At 37.7% G+C, this 14,008-nt stretch overlaps 1 protein-coding gene across 1 annotated transcript in view; it reads right to left on the bottom strand.

Annotated features, from left to right (window-relative positions):
• The window catches only part of LOC106941160 (LIM/homeobox protein LMX-1.2-like), a 33,866-nt gene that overhangs the window by 6,029 nt on the left and 13,829 nt on the right, over window positions 1-14,008 (bottom strand). The window contains exons 3-4 of the mRNA XM_015024099.1: window positions 12,561-12,638; window positions 11,884-11,950 (exon numbers count right to left, since the gene is read on the bottom strand). Coding sequence (XP_014879585.1) covers window positions 11,884-11,950; window positions 12,561-12,638 — 145 coding nt within the window. The remainder of the gene's footprint in view (window positions 1-11,883; window positions 11,951-12,560; window positions 12,639-14,008) is intronic.

Below are 14,008 nucleotides of genomic sequence, written 5' to 3' on the forward strand. Positions count from 1 at the left end.
AAAGATCCAAGTTAACCCTTGAACACAACCTCCAACACCACTCAGAAGATAATCGGATTTGATGACTCACCATCAGTGATGGCATAGTTACTTTGAAAAAGTAACTTTAATTGGATTACTGATTACTCCTTGAAATAGTAACTTAGTTAGATTACTGATTACTTGATTTGGAAAGTAACAAAGTTACATTAAAAGTAACTTTTTTAGTTACTTTCAGCAGCTGCTAACAACTACGCTCTGCCACTTGTGAAAATTACGTTGATCTTTGCCAATACTTAATTGCAAGTTATTTTATCAACAATGTGTGTGTATAACATCAACAATGTGTCTCCACTTATATGGTTGAACTGAAGGGGAGATTCAGGTGGTTCTGAATGGTTACAACAGTACTAAAGAAACCTTTAGTAATTTGTATGTTTTTGTGTGTTCCACTATTGTCTGGAAAACTATAAAAAGGACTTTGGATCCCTCCGTCCCCCTCGCACAAAGTCCAGGTTCTGCATTACGACCCTGCGTTTGGTGTCGGAGCGCAGCACACAGAGCTCCTCCTGCGGCTCCACAACTCAGAAGGCTGCACAGATTTGTGATGCTTATCTTAATATTAATAGTTATAATAGTGTTTGGTTGTACAACTTTACGGACTCGTTCATATGTGGCTGTTTTCACGTTTATTGCGCTGTTCACATTAGTCTCGATGTTTGCCGTTTTCTGGAGCGCTTGAGGTAATTCACAGACAGGGGCACAACTACATATTATTCAGGTGGATGAGAAAACATAAATCGCCCTCCCCCCCCCCAAAAGGAAGGTATATAAGGGTGAAGGAGCGTAAGGGCGCGGTGAAGTGTATGCGAGGGCATCATCGGCGCGCCGCCCCGTCCAGACGGAGTTTTTGACGCCCCCCCTGGTGCAGCGCCCCTATGCGTTGCATGCGCTGCATACCCACTTTTTGCGCCACTGTTCACAGGTAATATATTAACTTGATATTAACAAAGATAAGAGCCTGACTGAAACTAACTGGATGTCAGACAAATTCTGGAGTTTATGTCTGCTTATTTCCAAGCCCAAAAGCCGCAACCCACGACTCATTAAATCTGCAAGTGACTTTAGGAAAAAAAAAAAAAAAAACCCAAAGCTGCTTATAATAATCGGACTTGGCGAACGAAACTCAAAATAGTTCCTGTTTTTCCAGCAACAAAACGTGCAATTCCCTCTTTCCTCCATTGTTTATGTTTTTGTCGCTGCTGGTACTGTCGCATAGAAATGGCGGTCACTCCCCAAGACGCGTAGAGAAAATAAAATAAAATTGCAAAAGATAATAACGCATAGTAACGCAAAGTGATTTTGATAAGTAACTGTAGTCTGACTACTGGATTTGAAATAGCAACGCGTTAGATTACTCCTTACTGAAAAAGTGGTCCGACATGGTCAGTCTAAGTAACGCATTACTGACATCACTACTCACCACAGCAGAGCGCTGAACAGATTTGCGTGGAATTCTCAGTTTCCCCCCATATTTATAGGACACCAGTAGGGGGCGCCAAAAACCACCACTTATAGGACAATTATGAAACATATTTTAGCAGGAATTTCATTTGTATATCTAATACCTGTTACACTAAGACCCACCTCTTGACTCTGATTGGCTATTTCTGGCTGATGTGTGTATTTCTGACTTAGCACTGGGAGAAGGCAGAGGAGGTACATTTTTTTCAGAGATTATTTGTCTCATAATATACTGTAATGACATTGTGACATTTATAGTAGCTCCATGCAACACTCCAGAAATATTCAACAAAAATGTGATATTGATAAGCAGACAGGTAACCTGAAGACTTTTCTAGCATGAAACACAGCTATACATTGGGGTGAAAGTCTGGACTGCGTTTCCAGTTCATGTAGGAAAATTATGTCCAAAATTCCCTCAATAATTATTTTATCATCAGAGCTCAGTAATTTGATATTTTCCTCATGTGAAAAATCATTTACCTACCTGTTTAAAAATTGAGAAACTTCTCCTTACATCATTAAAGTAAAACAATTCGTTGCAAGTTACCCCAACTATTTATACTCATAGGCTGCATATTCCAATGTAGGTACTTTTTCTGATGCCAGACGTAAAAGAAAAAATACAGTGCAAAAAATCAGCAACAATATTGGTTAATATAGACGCTTTAATAAACTGTACTGCTAAACTGAAAAGTTAAAAAAAGCAAAGTGAGTGTTGAGTTACAATGTACTTAATAACTCATAATGGGTGCCATTATAGAATTGAGATATCTTTTTTTCCCCAAAATGTATTTATGCTTTAACTTGAGGTACAAGGTAAAGGCAATATAATACATACAACAGCGTACTACTAACATACCAACAAAAGTGTTCTATAATTGGGTGTGCATGAAATGGATAAGGTCAAGTATGGTAGTGAACAGAAACAAGAACATTAAAAAAATAAACATAGTACCTAAATATATGTAAATCTCTCTGCCTCAATCCACACACATACACACAAGACAAAAACGTACAAGATTTGACAAATTTGACTCAAAAAAGAAGATGAAAGAGAAAGAAATATTGATAAGAATAATAACCATAGGGTGCTGTGGTGACGCAGGGTTTTAGCACAACCCACATAAAGAGGCCAGACATGCTTCAGTAAAAGTGCGATCAGGGGCAGCCCAAGGCAAAGCAAACTAAGCAGCCATTTAGGGCCCCAGGGCCTCAGGGAAGTTGTTTTTTTTTTTTTTTTTTTTTTTTTGTAATAATTTCTTTGTCATTATAATATCAAAACACACAATTTCACTATGAAGTGATTTGTTTTTACAATAATATATATTTGATACTGTATGTAGAAATCATTATTTTATGGATAAAAATAAAAATAAAATTGGTCTTGGGGCCCCCTGGTGACCGCGGTAGGTACCGCACGCTTCGCCGGTATCATGATCTGCCTTGTAATGAGCAGAGCATCCAGACGTCCAAAGCTCCAGTCAGAAGTTAAGTAAGCAAAACAATGTCTCAAAAACTGACTTATCCTTCAGGGAAGGAGAAAAGAAAGAGGAAGAATAGAAAAAAAGCCAAGATAAAGGTTTGTTTTCATGTGCCTTTGTAATGTCATGTAAAAGATTTGTAAAGCTGCTAATAGAAAATTAGCTTGATAGCGACCTGGAACGGTCCAGTTCAACAGCCAAACATTTATGCTAGGGTCTTTTTATGTTTGTGTGAAACGGAGTTTAAATTTTAAATGAGTTGATTCTCATGGTTGGCTCTGTATATTTCTGAGGTATTTTGGCTTCAAAACACCGTGTTTGATAACGTTTGATATCAATAATTAAAACTTCTCAAAGTTTGACATTGTCTAAAATGTTTTCTATCAGGCTACATAGCTGCTACATCGATGAGCTACTCTATGCTGTAGTTGGGGATATGTTGTTTGCTGCTGAGCATAATCATTTTGTGGCTAAAACAAACATTATTTTTACATCAACTTCTAAGTTATGTGAAACTTCTGTTAAAATCATTTGAAGGCACAGAATCAGTCCAGTACCAATCCACATTCTCTGGGGAGAAAGACTCACCTGGTATAAATTGGGCCGGCGCTGAGTGCAATACAGAAGTTTGCATTGAATTAGGTTATGTCTGGCACAAATTCAGAGGATTTATGTCCAAAGTCCTCCTCCCAAAGTGATCTAAAGGAATTCATTGTTTGTAGAAATAAAAAATAGCACCTTTCAATTTGACAGTTGGTTTTAGAAAAAATATCTAAAGGTCAATCCCTGGGAAGGTTGGGAAAACTTGAATAGGTAGAATGGGCAAAACTACGCACCTGGAAGTATCTAAAAAATTGATGGTGTGGGAATAATTGAGATGTCTTGTTGCAAAGTTGACAAAACATGAGAAATTGCCTCTCAAACATGTTGCACAAAACTTTTATTGGGATTTCTGCAGAAGATATTATTGACAAAACAATATTATGAAGAAGCTGCTTAGAGTTTAAAGGAAGATGAATTTAGCTAGGTCCAATTGTAGCTAAAGGTTCTTTACTTAGTTTTGACATTGGGGGGTGGTTATAAATGCAAAATAGTTTTTTCAGACTGCTTGCAACAATAAAAATTACTAAATCAAATCATCTTCTTCATACTTTTCTAAAAGAAAAAAAAAATGCAGTGCGTTGTGTTGATCTTTAACATAAACCCCCACTAAAATATACCCCATCTTGGAGATAAAATATGAAATCATTCATGGATAACTTTTGGAAGTTAAAAATATAATTACTGCAAATAACGCTACATGACCTATATAATACTCATGCAAATTTGAAATAAAATGTTATATCCATTTTAGTTAAGACTTTACAAGTCAAAGCATACAGTAGATGTATTGTATAAACTGAATGGTTGTCTTAACTTAAGGATGACTGACAATCATTAATGTTTCCATGGATTTTCCAGTTTATTCTAGCATCAACTTCAAACATTTCCCATTTGCTGATTTGCTTAGCTCATTTGGTTATCAGCAGCAGTTTCCGCTGTAATAAACCAAATGAGCTGTTCTGCCAATATTGACATGCTGCAAATCCCAGAGCAGATAGAAGCTGTACTTGCCAAAGCAGTGAGACACTTATCTAAACTGTCTGCTCATATCCGCTGCAAGATCACAGTGGCAATTAGCCCACACTGCAGTAAGCAAGCTCTACTGATAAAATCAGGGCTTCCACTTTATAGAAGTGCAGCCAGAAAAATTCATATTCCCCAGCATCTGACATCAGAACATATGATTATTTTAATTGTACAACTGGGAGTGTACCATTGTTCTTTTAATAAACTTAATAATTTGTACTGTAATTCAGGGGCGCCGTATCCACCTTATTCCTACACCCCATGATGCTTTGCGTGAATTATGGGCGCGACTTCCGCCGCTAACTGGAAACTCCATTTGTTTACATGTTAGCAACTCGCTAACCAGCTTTCGTGAGAGCTTTTAGGCTATGAAATATGTGGGAACACCAGCTATCAAAGCTTAAATGTGAGAATATTGGTTTACCGCAACCTACAGCTATTGGGGGGATGACAACTTGAAGAAATGGCCGCATTTCTTCAAGTCACAATAGCATATGTAGCTACCCGCACTAGCATAGTTAGCTTCTTCACTGACTCAGTTTCTTCGGATGCAGATGTGGGTTTTCTTCCGTTGGCTTTTTGTCTACACATAAAGCATTTTGGGTTCTTTCTTCAAGCTTAGAATTTTTAGCCAAATTCTTTTTTTTGCTTATCTGTCGGTAGGCAATGAAGACTACCGTTTTTGTTTTGGGAGCACGTTCAAAACACACTTGCTGCAGCCAGCCACTATGGGTGCGTTCACACTGCAGCCTGAAGTGACTCAATTCCGATTTTTTGGCAATTCCGATTTTTTTGCCGGGGCCGTTCACACTGCTAGTAAATGCGACCTGTATGAGTTCTGCAGTGTAAACGGGCAAACGACCTGAAAGTGTCCCGCATGCGCAGTAGAGGGCGCAATAGCGTCAGCATTCTAAGTGTTCTGCCAACCGCCATAAAAAGAAGAAGTGCTCAGTGTTTGCGGAAGTAAACATGGATAGTTTACATATTTGAAGTTGTTATCCGGCCGGAGCAACATATTAACAACTTAATCCTCATATAATCCGTCATGGTTGTTGTTTTTCTTCCCACTTGCGCTTATCAGGATGCAGAATAGTGAGATTTGTTGAGAAACAGTGACGTTCAGTTCAGATGAATGCGACCTGGACGTTAGGTCGCATTTGAATCGGATACGTATCGGATATGGGTCAGATTCGAAAAAGAATCCGACCTGTGCTGTTCACACTGCCATGAAAAGATCGGATACAGGTCACATTACATCAAAAAAATCGGAATTGAGTCACTTCAGGCTGCAGTGTGAACGCACCCAAATTAAACTTGGTCTGATTATTAGAGAACAGCCACGAACAGCCAGTGTTGTATAAAGTACTGAAATCTCAGAGTCAAGTAAAAGTATACAGTAGGTACCTCTCCAAAATATGACTTTGGTAAAAGTCCAAGTCACTGACTGAAATGTTACTTGAGTTAAAGTCTTAAAGTATCTGAAACGTCTTGTACTTAAGTATGGAAATTACTGTAAAAATGGATGTACTCAAGTAATGTAATGAAAAGTATAAGTAAAAAGTAAAACAAGGGAAATGCAGTTTGAATGACATTTTTTATATTTTGGTAAACTTGTCAAATACACTTAAAATAATGTACACAACCAAGTGCAGGCAAAATTAAACCTGCTAATAGATATACCTGCAGGCATCATTTAGTTAAGAAAATTAGGTGCTTCACCTATACCACAAGATTAACTTAACCTGCTTTCCAACTGAACCAGCTTCTTAGTATACCCTCCAGGACAGAAAATACAAAGTTTTTGTAAGCCTTAAGTTTTCCCTTCAAGTAAGGTCAGTGCTGAAAATGAGAAAAATAAATAGTCAGTACAGAAAATGCGGCCAACATGAAGTAAAAAAGCTGTTACGGTTACTCTACTTAAGAAACTATTGGTGTGAAGTAGATAATTGGCCTTGCAAAGGTCAAGTTAAGATATTCTAAAACTTTTAAGCACTAAATACAATATCGCTATGGCTTCCATCCCCCCTTGAACAGAGGAGTCTAGGTAGCCTGCTACAGTCAACATTAGGCCTAAGCTAAATGCACCACATGTAGAACTGAAACAATGCCAAACAAAGTTCATTTATACAGGTAACGTTATGCTCAAGATTTCACAATAGTGCCTAGTGACCAAGCTATAGTTACTAAAACAGGAGGATTATAACCATTTCATAAGAGGTTACCTCTATGTGTTTCTTCAAGTTGGACAAGGAGTTTTTGTAAGATCTTTCGGCAGGCATTACATACACTTCATGCGGTACGACGAATCTTTAACACCCACGAAAGAGTATATTGTGTTTAAATAAGCCCATGGGCTCTCATCACCAGCTGGTGGTTCCCCTGGAGCCGTGTCCGACGTAAAAGTAAAACGTTGTGGTCTCCGTCTCCTCCTCCATGTGGCTGCTGCTGATTACGAGACTTGCTTTGTGTTTAATGGGAGAAGCGAAACAGGTGTATCCTATTGGTGGTGATGAACAAGCCCAGGCAAGAAGGCTACCGACTTAGTTGCAGTCAATCAGTAAGTGGGGTCAAAACACTAGCGTTTCTCTCTCGCGCTTTTTTGTAACGAGTAACTAAACCACACATTGAAAATGTATCGGAGTAAAAGTATGCAATTAAGTTCGGAAATATAGTGAAGTAAAAGTGAAAGTTATCAAAAATTTTCATACTCGAGGAAAGTATGAAGTACTCCAAAATATACTTAAGTAAAGTAGTGAAGTGTTTTTACTTCGTTACTATACAACACTGTGAACAGCACAACAGTTACCCGATGCTCCACAAGGGCATCTTACGACACTTTCCAGTGGAAAGTTGCTCTCTATAACAGGTTAATGTGTGATTTGGTTCGGATCTAGTCCAGTGGGAAGATTCTCCGTATTATGGTCTGGAGCGCAGGAGCTGCGGTTATTTCTCCGTTGATTTGCAGCGATACTCAGCAACGGAAAACCTCGAGGTTCTGGTTGTGATGGACTAAATAATCCCAGATTTGTGATTTTGTTTTATAAATAAATTTCCCTGGCCCAATCATAATGATAAATACTCAGATCATGAACTTTATTATTTTTTAAATTCAAACGAAAAATAAAATTCACATCACACCAAGCCAATATTGTGTAGCCTTTTCTGCAGATTCACATATTATATTTTTAATCATTGAATTTAATTCTTCAATATCATTACTTAAATTTGGCATAATCTCCATAAGTTTGTCACTTGCCGACTTATTATATATTGTCCAATTAACCCCCCTTATTCTCCATTTAGGATGCCAATTTTCTTCAACTACTACCTTAAAATTATGAAATTTAAGCAGAATAGGATAGTGATCACTTCCAAGGGAGTTATCATTAATTACTTCCCATTGACTAATTCCTGCTAATTGATCTGGCACTATAGTAAGATCAATTGCAGATTCTGTTCCATGTCCTACATCAAATCTATTTCCTCTTCTATCATTTAGACAAATTAACTTATAGTCATCCATGAATTCCTCAATTATATTCCCATTTTCATCAATCTTTTTACTTCCCCATAAGGTATTGTGAGCATTAAAATCTCCACATAAAATATTTCTTCCATTCTCCTTCACATAAATACTATCACGTCTTTCTCTACTTAACTTTTTACAAGGATTATAAAAATTTATTATATTAAATTTTGATTTACTGATCCATACCTCAACCCCTATAACTTCTATTTCTTCATTTATATTCAGAACTTTATAATTAATACCATGTTGAACAAATATAGCAATACCTCCTCCTACATTTGGATTTCTATCTTTAAGTAATGCTATGTATCCATTAAGAATAAAATCAAGTGATGGTTTTAACCAGGTTTCTTGAACACAAACTATATGTGGTTTAACATTCTGACTTTCAATAAAATGTTTAAACTCTTGTCTATTAGCAATTAAGCTCCTTGCATTCCACTGCAATATGGATAAAACCATCAAATTTCACCATTACTGGACTGTTGACTTTCATTTATCCCAGTAGTTAAAACTGCACTAACTGACTCAAATGACAAGTCTTCCATCTCAAGGTATTTTTCTGCTGCTTTGATTAGTATTTTAATTCGGTCTGTTCTACTTTCTGTCTGTGCTGAACAATTTATTACTTCCACAATAAATGCAACAAATTTCTTCTTCTCCACTATTATGATCCATGATACTTCCTAAGGTTCTCTTGCTCTGCATTTGCTCTGTTGTTTGAGATGGAGTCTGTGGCACAGACATGCTTTTAGCATTAATATTTTGATTACTTACCTTCTTAACTGCATCTGCATAGGTAATTTTTTCCTTTGTGCATATATTTTGCACCTGCACTGATCTTTTATGAGCTTCACATCCCTTAAATGTTGCACTATGTTCCCCTCCACAATTACAACACTTTAATTTAATTCCTTCAGAACATTTTCCATATTCATGCTCCCCTCCACACTTAGCACACCTGGCCTTAGCTCTGCAAACAGCAGCAATATGTCCAAACCTTCGACATTCTGGTTGGTGGAGGAATGTATTGTCTTACTGCATAGCTGATATAGCCAATCATTACTTTTTCAGGTAATCTATCCTCTTCTAGGACTAACAACTGATTTACTAGGACTTTTAACTCCTTCTCTTGTAATAAACAAGCACTTCACTTTAATCACCCGAGCTCCTTTTACATTACCTTTAATCTTATCCTCCGTCAAATCAGTTGATACTCCAGATATTACTCCCATTGCCTTTCCTCTGTCCTGCCATAATTATGGTTTGATTGTTTTCCCCAATAACGTCTTGCATCTCATTAGTCCATGCACCTGATCTCTATCTCTGCTTAACACCAATTGATTACCATCTCTTAACGTTTTAACTACTTTCACCTCACTTACTATTTTATGTATTGCCTCACTTATTTTTAAAGGATTCAAAGCACATGGATTCTGGAACCCAATAATCACTTTAATTTCATTTCCTTTATTCTCTTCTCTTTTTCTTCATCAGATTCAATTCCTTTCCTCTTCTTATTTCCTCGGTTCACTGTTTGCCAGTCTTCTGTTTTAGCACTACTTTTACAATAATCACTATTCATACTACAATTATCTGAATCATCTAATTCTTCGCATTCATCCATCGCACTTCCTTGTTCAAATTAATCCACAATTTACTCCAAATTACATCTCCATCACTTTAACTTTAACCAACAAATGCCTCAAAGCCCTGCTTGCCCAGCGACTCCCACAAACGCGTCAGCTGCCTCTGTCCCTTCTCTACGACCAGTTTCTCTGCTTTTCTCTTTATTACTGTCAGTTCTTCAGAGAAACGAGCTGCTAGCAGCGCTGCTAATTCACCGTCATTCTGTTACAAATCTTAACGATCGTGTTCCTGTCGCTCCCCGTAATTAAACTCACAATTACGATCTCTGTACTGAGCAGCTCTCTGATAGCAGACAGTGTGTCCGTAAACAAGTTTTACAAATATTGTATTATAACCAAAAAGAGAGCTGTAACTTCTATCATGAATATAGACTAGCATAATAAACTATAAATTACAATGAAATACTGCTACTTCCGGTGGGTGCCGGAAGTAAGACCCATAATCATTTCCCCAGTAAGCCTCCCAGGAATAAGGTAGATAAGGGGGAAAATTTATGACAATTCTAAGGGCCCCTGACCAACAGGGGGCCCTCCACAATTTATTTATTTTTTGTTCCTAGAAATTAAAAAAAATTGGAGCCTTGTCAATTAGAAAATTAATCATATTGTGTTTTCGAAGATTGCTTTGAAATGTTACCCCTCCCAGACCAAAAAACACATATCCATATTTGCCCTGAACACCCCTCCCCCCCCAGATCTGCATGAAATGGTTTGTTCCGCTTGATGGTGACGGTGTTCAGCAGCAGTCAGTAGAAGACAAGAATGACTGTGGCAGCTACTATGCTGCTAAGAAAAATAATAGACAGGTTTTCAAAAAAGAAAAGAAATAGATAGGGAGAGAAAGAAAAAGGTAAGAGTGTCAATTTGTAACCCAGTTTTTCTCCGAGGTGAGTAGAGTGTGTGAGTTTATCAACCATTTAGCATAGTTAGCTTAGCTACAGACTACTGTTTGCCTCCATTTCACTAGCATTTAATGAATTAAGGGAACAAATTACCAAGATATTCATATATTTAACCTGTCCCTTATACCTTTTACCACGCTTAACAGATGAGTCAGTCAGCAGCAGCTCTAACCCACGTCCCTCCTGAACTGTTCTCTCCTTAGTGAAATTGAAGCTGCAGTATGTAACTTTTATTAAAAAAAATATTTTCACATATTTGTTAAAACTGTCATTATGTTGTGACAGTATGGTATGAGAGATAATCTGTGAAAAATCTATTTCCTCTGCTTTCTCCCAGTGCTATCTAGAAACAACCAGTCAGTGGCAGGAGAGTTTTAGTGCTGTCAATTACAATCTCATGTGGCTGCTTATCCTTTCTCCCCCTCGCTCTGTGCTATGCTGCAGCTAGCATAGCCTGTTGTTAATGCTCAGTCTAGTTAGCATAGCTACCAATGACGGCAGATAAACAGTTTCCTGTAACAATATGTTGTTTGTCTACTAGCACATTTAGCAGTGAGTGAATTAAGTTGACTGACAGCACTTAGACCATCCTACTGGTTCTGATTGGTTGTTTGTGGTCAGAACTTTAGTTAGCAATAGTAGTTCAGGGAGGAGGTGGAGGAGACTGATTGTTTTCATGGATTATCTGTCTCATAGCAAACTGTCACGACTTGGTGACAGCTTTAACAAATATGGAGAAACATGTTTTTTATTAAAGTTATATACTGCAGCTTGAATAAAATTGAACTACACAGCATTTTTTGAGAAGTCTGGATTGCTTCATGTATATTTTTCATGTTGCTTTTGACTGTTACTCGTGGGGAGAGATATTTCAGTAATCTAAAACTAATAGAACAAATTTAAGCAACCTACTTGCATACTGTATGCGGACTGTTGGATGTAAAACTCATGAGCAGTAAATATTGTGCTAGTTATCAGTATTGAACCAAAGAAAGAAAGGCCGTTGCAAGCCTTTAAAATTGTTACGCTTTTGATGGGTCAAATAGACTCAAAAAATTGTAACAGCAGCTGCGCAGGGGGGGACCCAATCAAATTTTTTGTCAGGGGGCCCAAGATTCCTGGTGGCGTCACTGCTGTAATTTATATGTACTGTTATACATATTCACAATTACTGATAGTAAACTTACCTAGGCCCAGTCTTTGACTGCTGTGTTGCTCCTGCTGTAGATGCTGTCTGCGTGCTAACTTCTTCATCTGTAAGTAAATAAACATAAACCGGTGTGTGAACTTTGAATTTGAATTTAATTGAATCAGTCTAAATCATAAAGTTTAAAAAAAAAGTATCTAGTGAGCTTTTTTATTAAATTGCTGAATCAGTTTGGTCTATTGCCAACTATAGAAAGAACCACTTAAATATCACAAATGATTGTGAAATGCTTAAAATTCTGAGACTAAGACCGACAAGCAATTTAAGACTCATGCTGATGGACTGGTTGCTGATTGGGTAAAACACCTTGTGGCTGGCCAAACTTTGGCAAGTCTGTTCGCCCAAATACGAGCAAACAGAGCAAATGGCAGATTAGAAATGCTTAATCTACTGGGTTTAACTGATACAGATCTGATTCAGACATTTCAGCACTTTTGGCAAAAGGCAGGAAGGAATAATTTTTAGTGAGAGATGTAGGAAAGTTTGGTCATACAACATGCAAATAAGGATCTAGTATCTGACATAAAGAAATAACAGAATAATTGGGCTTGTATTAATCAACTTTGCATCTTAACATTACTACTACTACAGCCATGAGAACAGCAGTATACATGCATAATGTGGTTCTGGAGGCTGGTTTAGGTACACGTTGCTGACCTTTGCCCTTTGGTTTTGGAACCACACCTGAACCACACGAACACTTAGCCCGGTCTCTGCTGCCAGGGTTTCTCTGACCTGGAAGATCAAACTTATTAGTATTTTTTTGTGCATTTCAATTATACAATGAATTATGTTGTAACCCCCCGAGCTCTCCATAATACAGAAAAGCATATTGAAATCTTTGGGTTAGTTGCTTGTAAGAGCTGTATAAAAGTGAGCTCTTTAAAGCTCCAGTACCAATGTAAGCAAACACAACAAATGCAGAAAAAAATGACTCAATTTCAACTACTTAACCATAAAAGTCTAGAAATTACAAATCAATCAAGCTCAAGTTCCTGCTGTCTTGATATCATACCCATACATTTTCTTAGGGGAGTCCTACCTGTCATTGCATCTGATCTGATTCAAATAGTAAACTCATCCCTCTCATCAGGTGCTGCCCCTCAGGTTTTAAAAACAGCAGCTTTATTCAAGCAGCAGCTTTATTCAAGGTTTTATTCAATTTATACCAGATTGTTCTGATAAAAAAGAACAATCTGGACAAATCACTATTACAGAATTACAGGCCAATCTCCAACCTTCCATTCATCAGCAAAATTGTTGAAAATGCTGTTTCAGCAGTTAAATTGTTTCTTAACGATAACCAACCGCTTTGATATGTTTCAGTCTGGCTTCCAGGCTCACACACTACAGAGAGAGCCCTAGTCATAGAGATCAAAGACATCCATATAAACACAGGCTGTGGAAGAACTGTGGTTTTGCTGGACCTTAGTGTTGACCATGACTAAAACAACTGGAAATCGGGTCGCACTCTCCTGTCCAGTACTCAAGTGGTTTAAATCTTACATAAAGAACAGTTTTAATAGGAAACTTCTTATCGAAGCAGTCCGAAATCACAAGGCTCAATCCAAGGACCTCTTTTTTCAGTATCTTTATGCCCCCTCTAGCTCAGGTTATAACAAGAAATACGATTAGCAACTACGCATAAGATAGACAGCTCTACATTACAGTGTCATCAGGTGACTCAGTCTGAACCCATCCGTGCACTGAACAGATGCTTAGAACATGGATGTGCCATAACTTTCTTCAGTTGAACAGAAACAAAATTGAAGTTATCTTTTTACCTAAAGAGGAACGATCTGGAGTCAACACAAAGCTTCAGTTATTACAGGTGGAAACTAGCAGTCAGACCTGAAATCTGAGTGTAGTGATAGACTCTGACATGAACCTTCAGAGCCACATAAAGACAATTACAAAGTCGGAAATGTCTTATCACCTGAAGAATATTTTCAGAATTAAAGGACTAATGTCTCAGCAAGATCTAGAGTAGCGGTTTTCAACGTGGGCGCTACCGCCCCCCATGGGGTGTTCAGAGAAAGGCAGGGGGCGCTTGCAGAAATTTTTACAAAAGGGGGGCACTGGGATTCCTCTGGGGGGCGTTTGGT

Source organism: Poecilia latipinna, unplaced genomic scaffold, assembly GCF_001443285.1.
Source record: "Poecilia latipinna isolate Pla-1442-1.1 unplaced genomic scaffold, P_latipinna-1.0 Scaffold3523, whole genome shotgun sequence".
Taxonomy (NCBI): domain Eukaryota; kingdom Metazoa; phylum Chordata; class Actinopteri; order Cyprinodontiformes; family Poeciliidae; genus Poecilia; species Poecilia latipinna.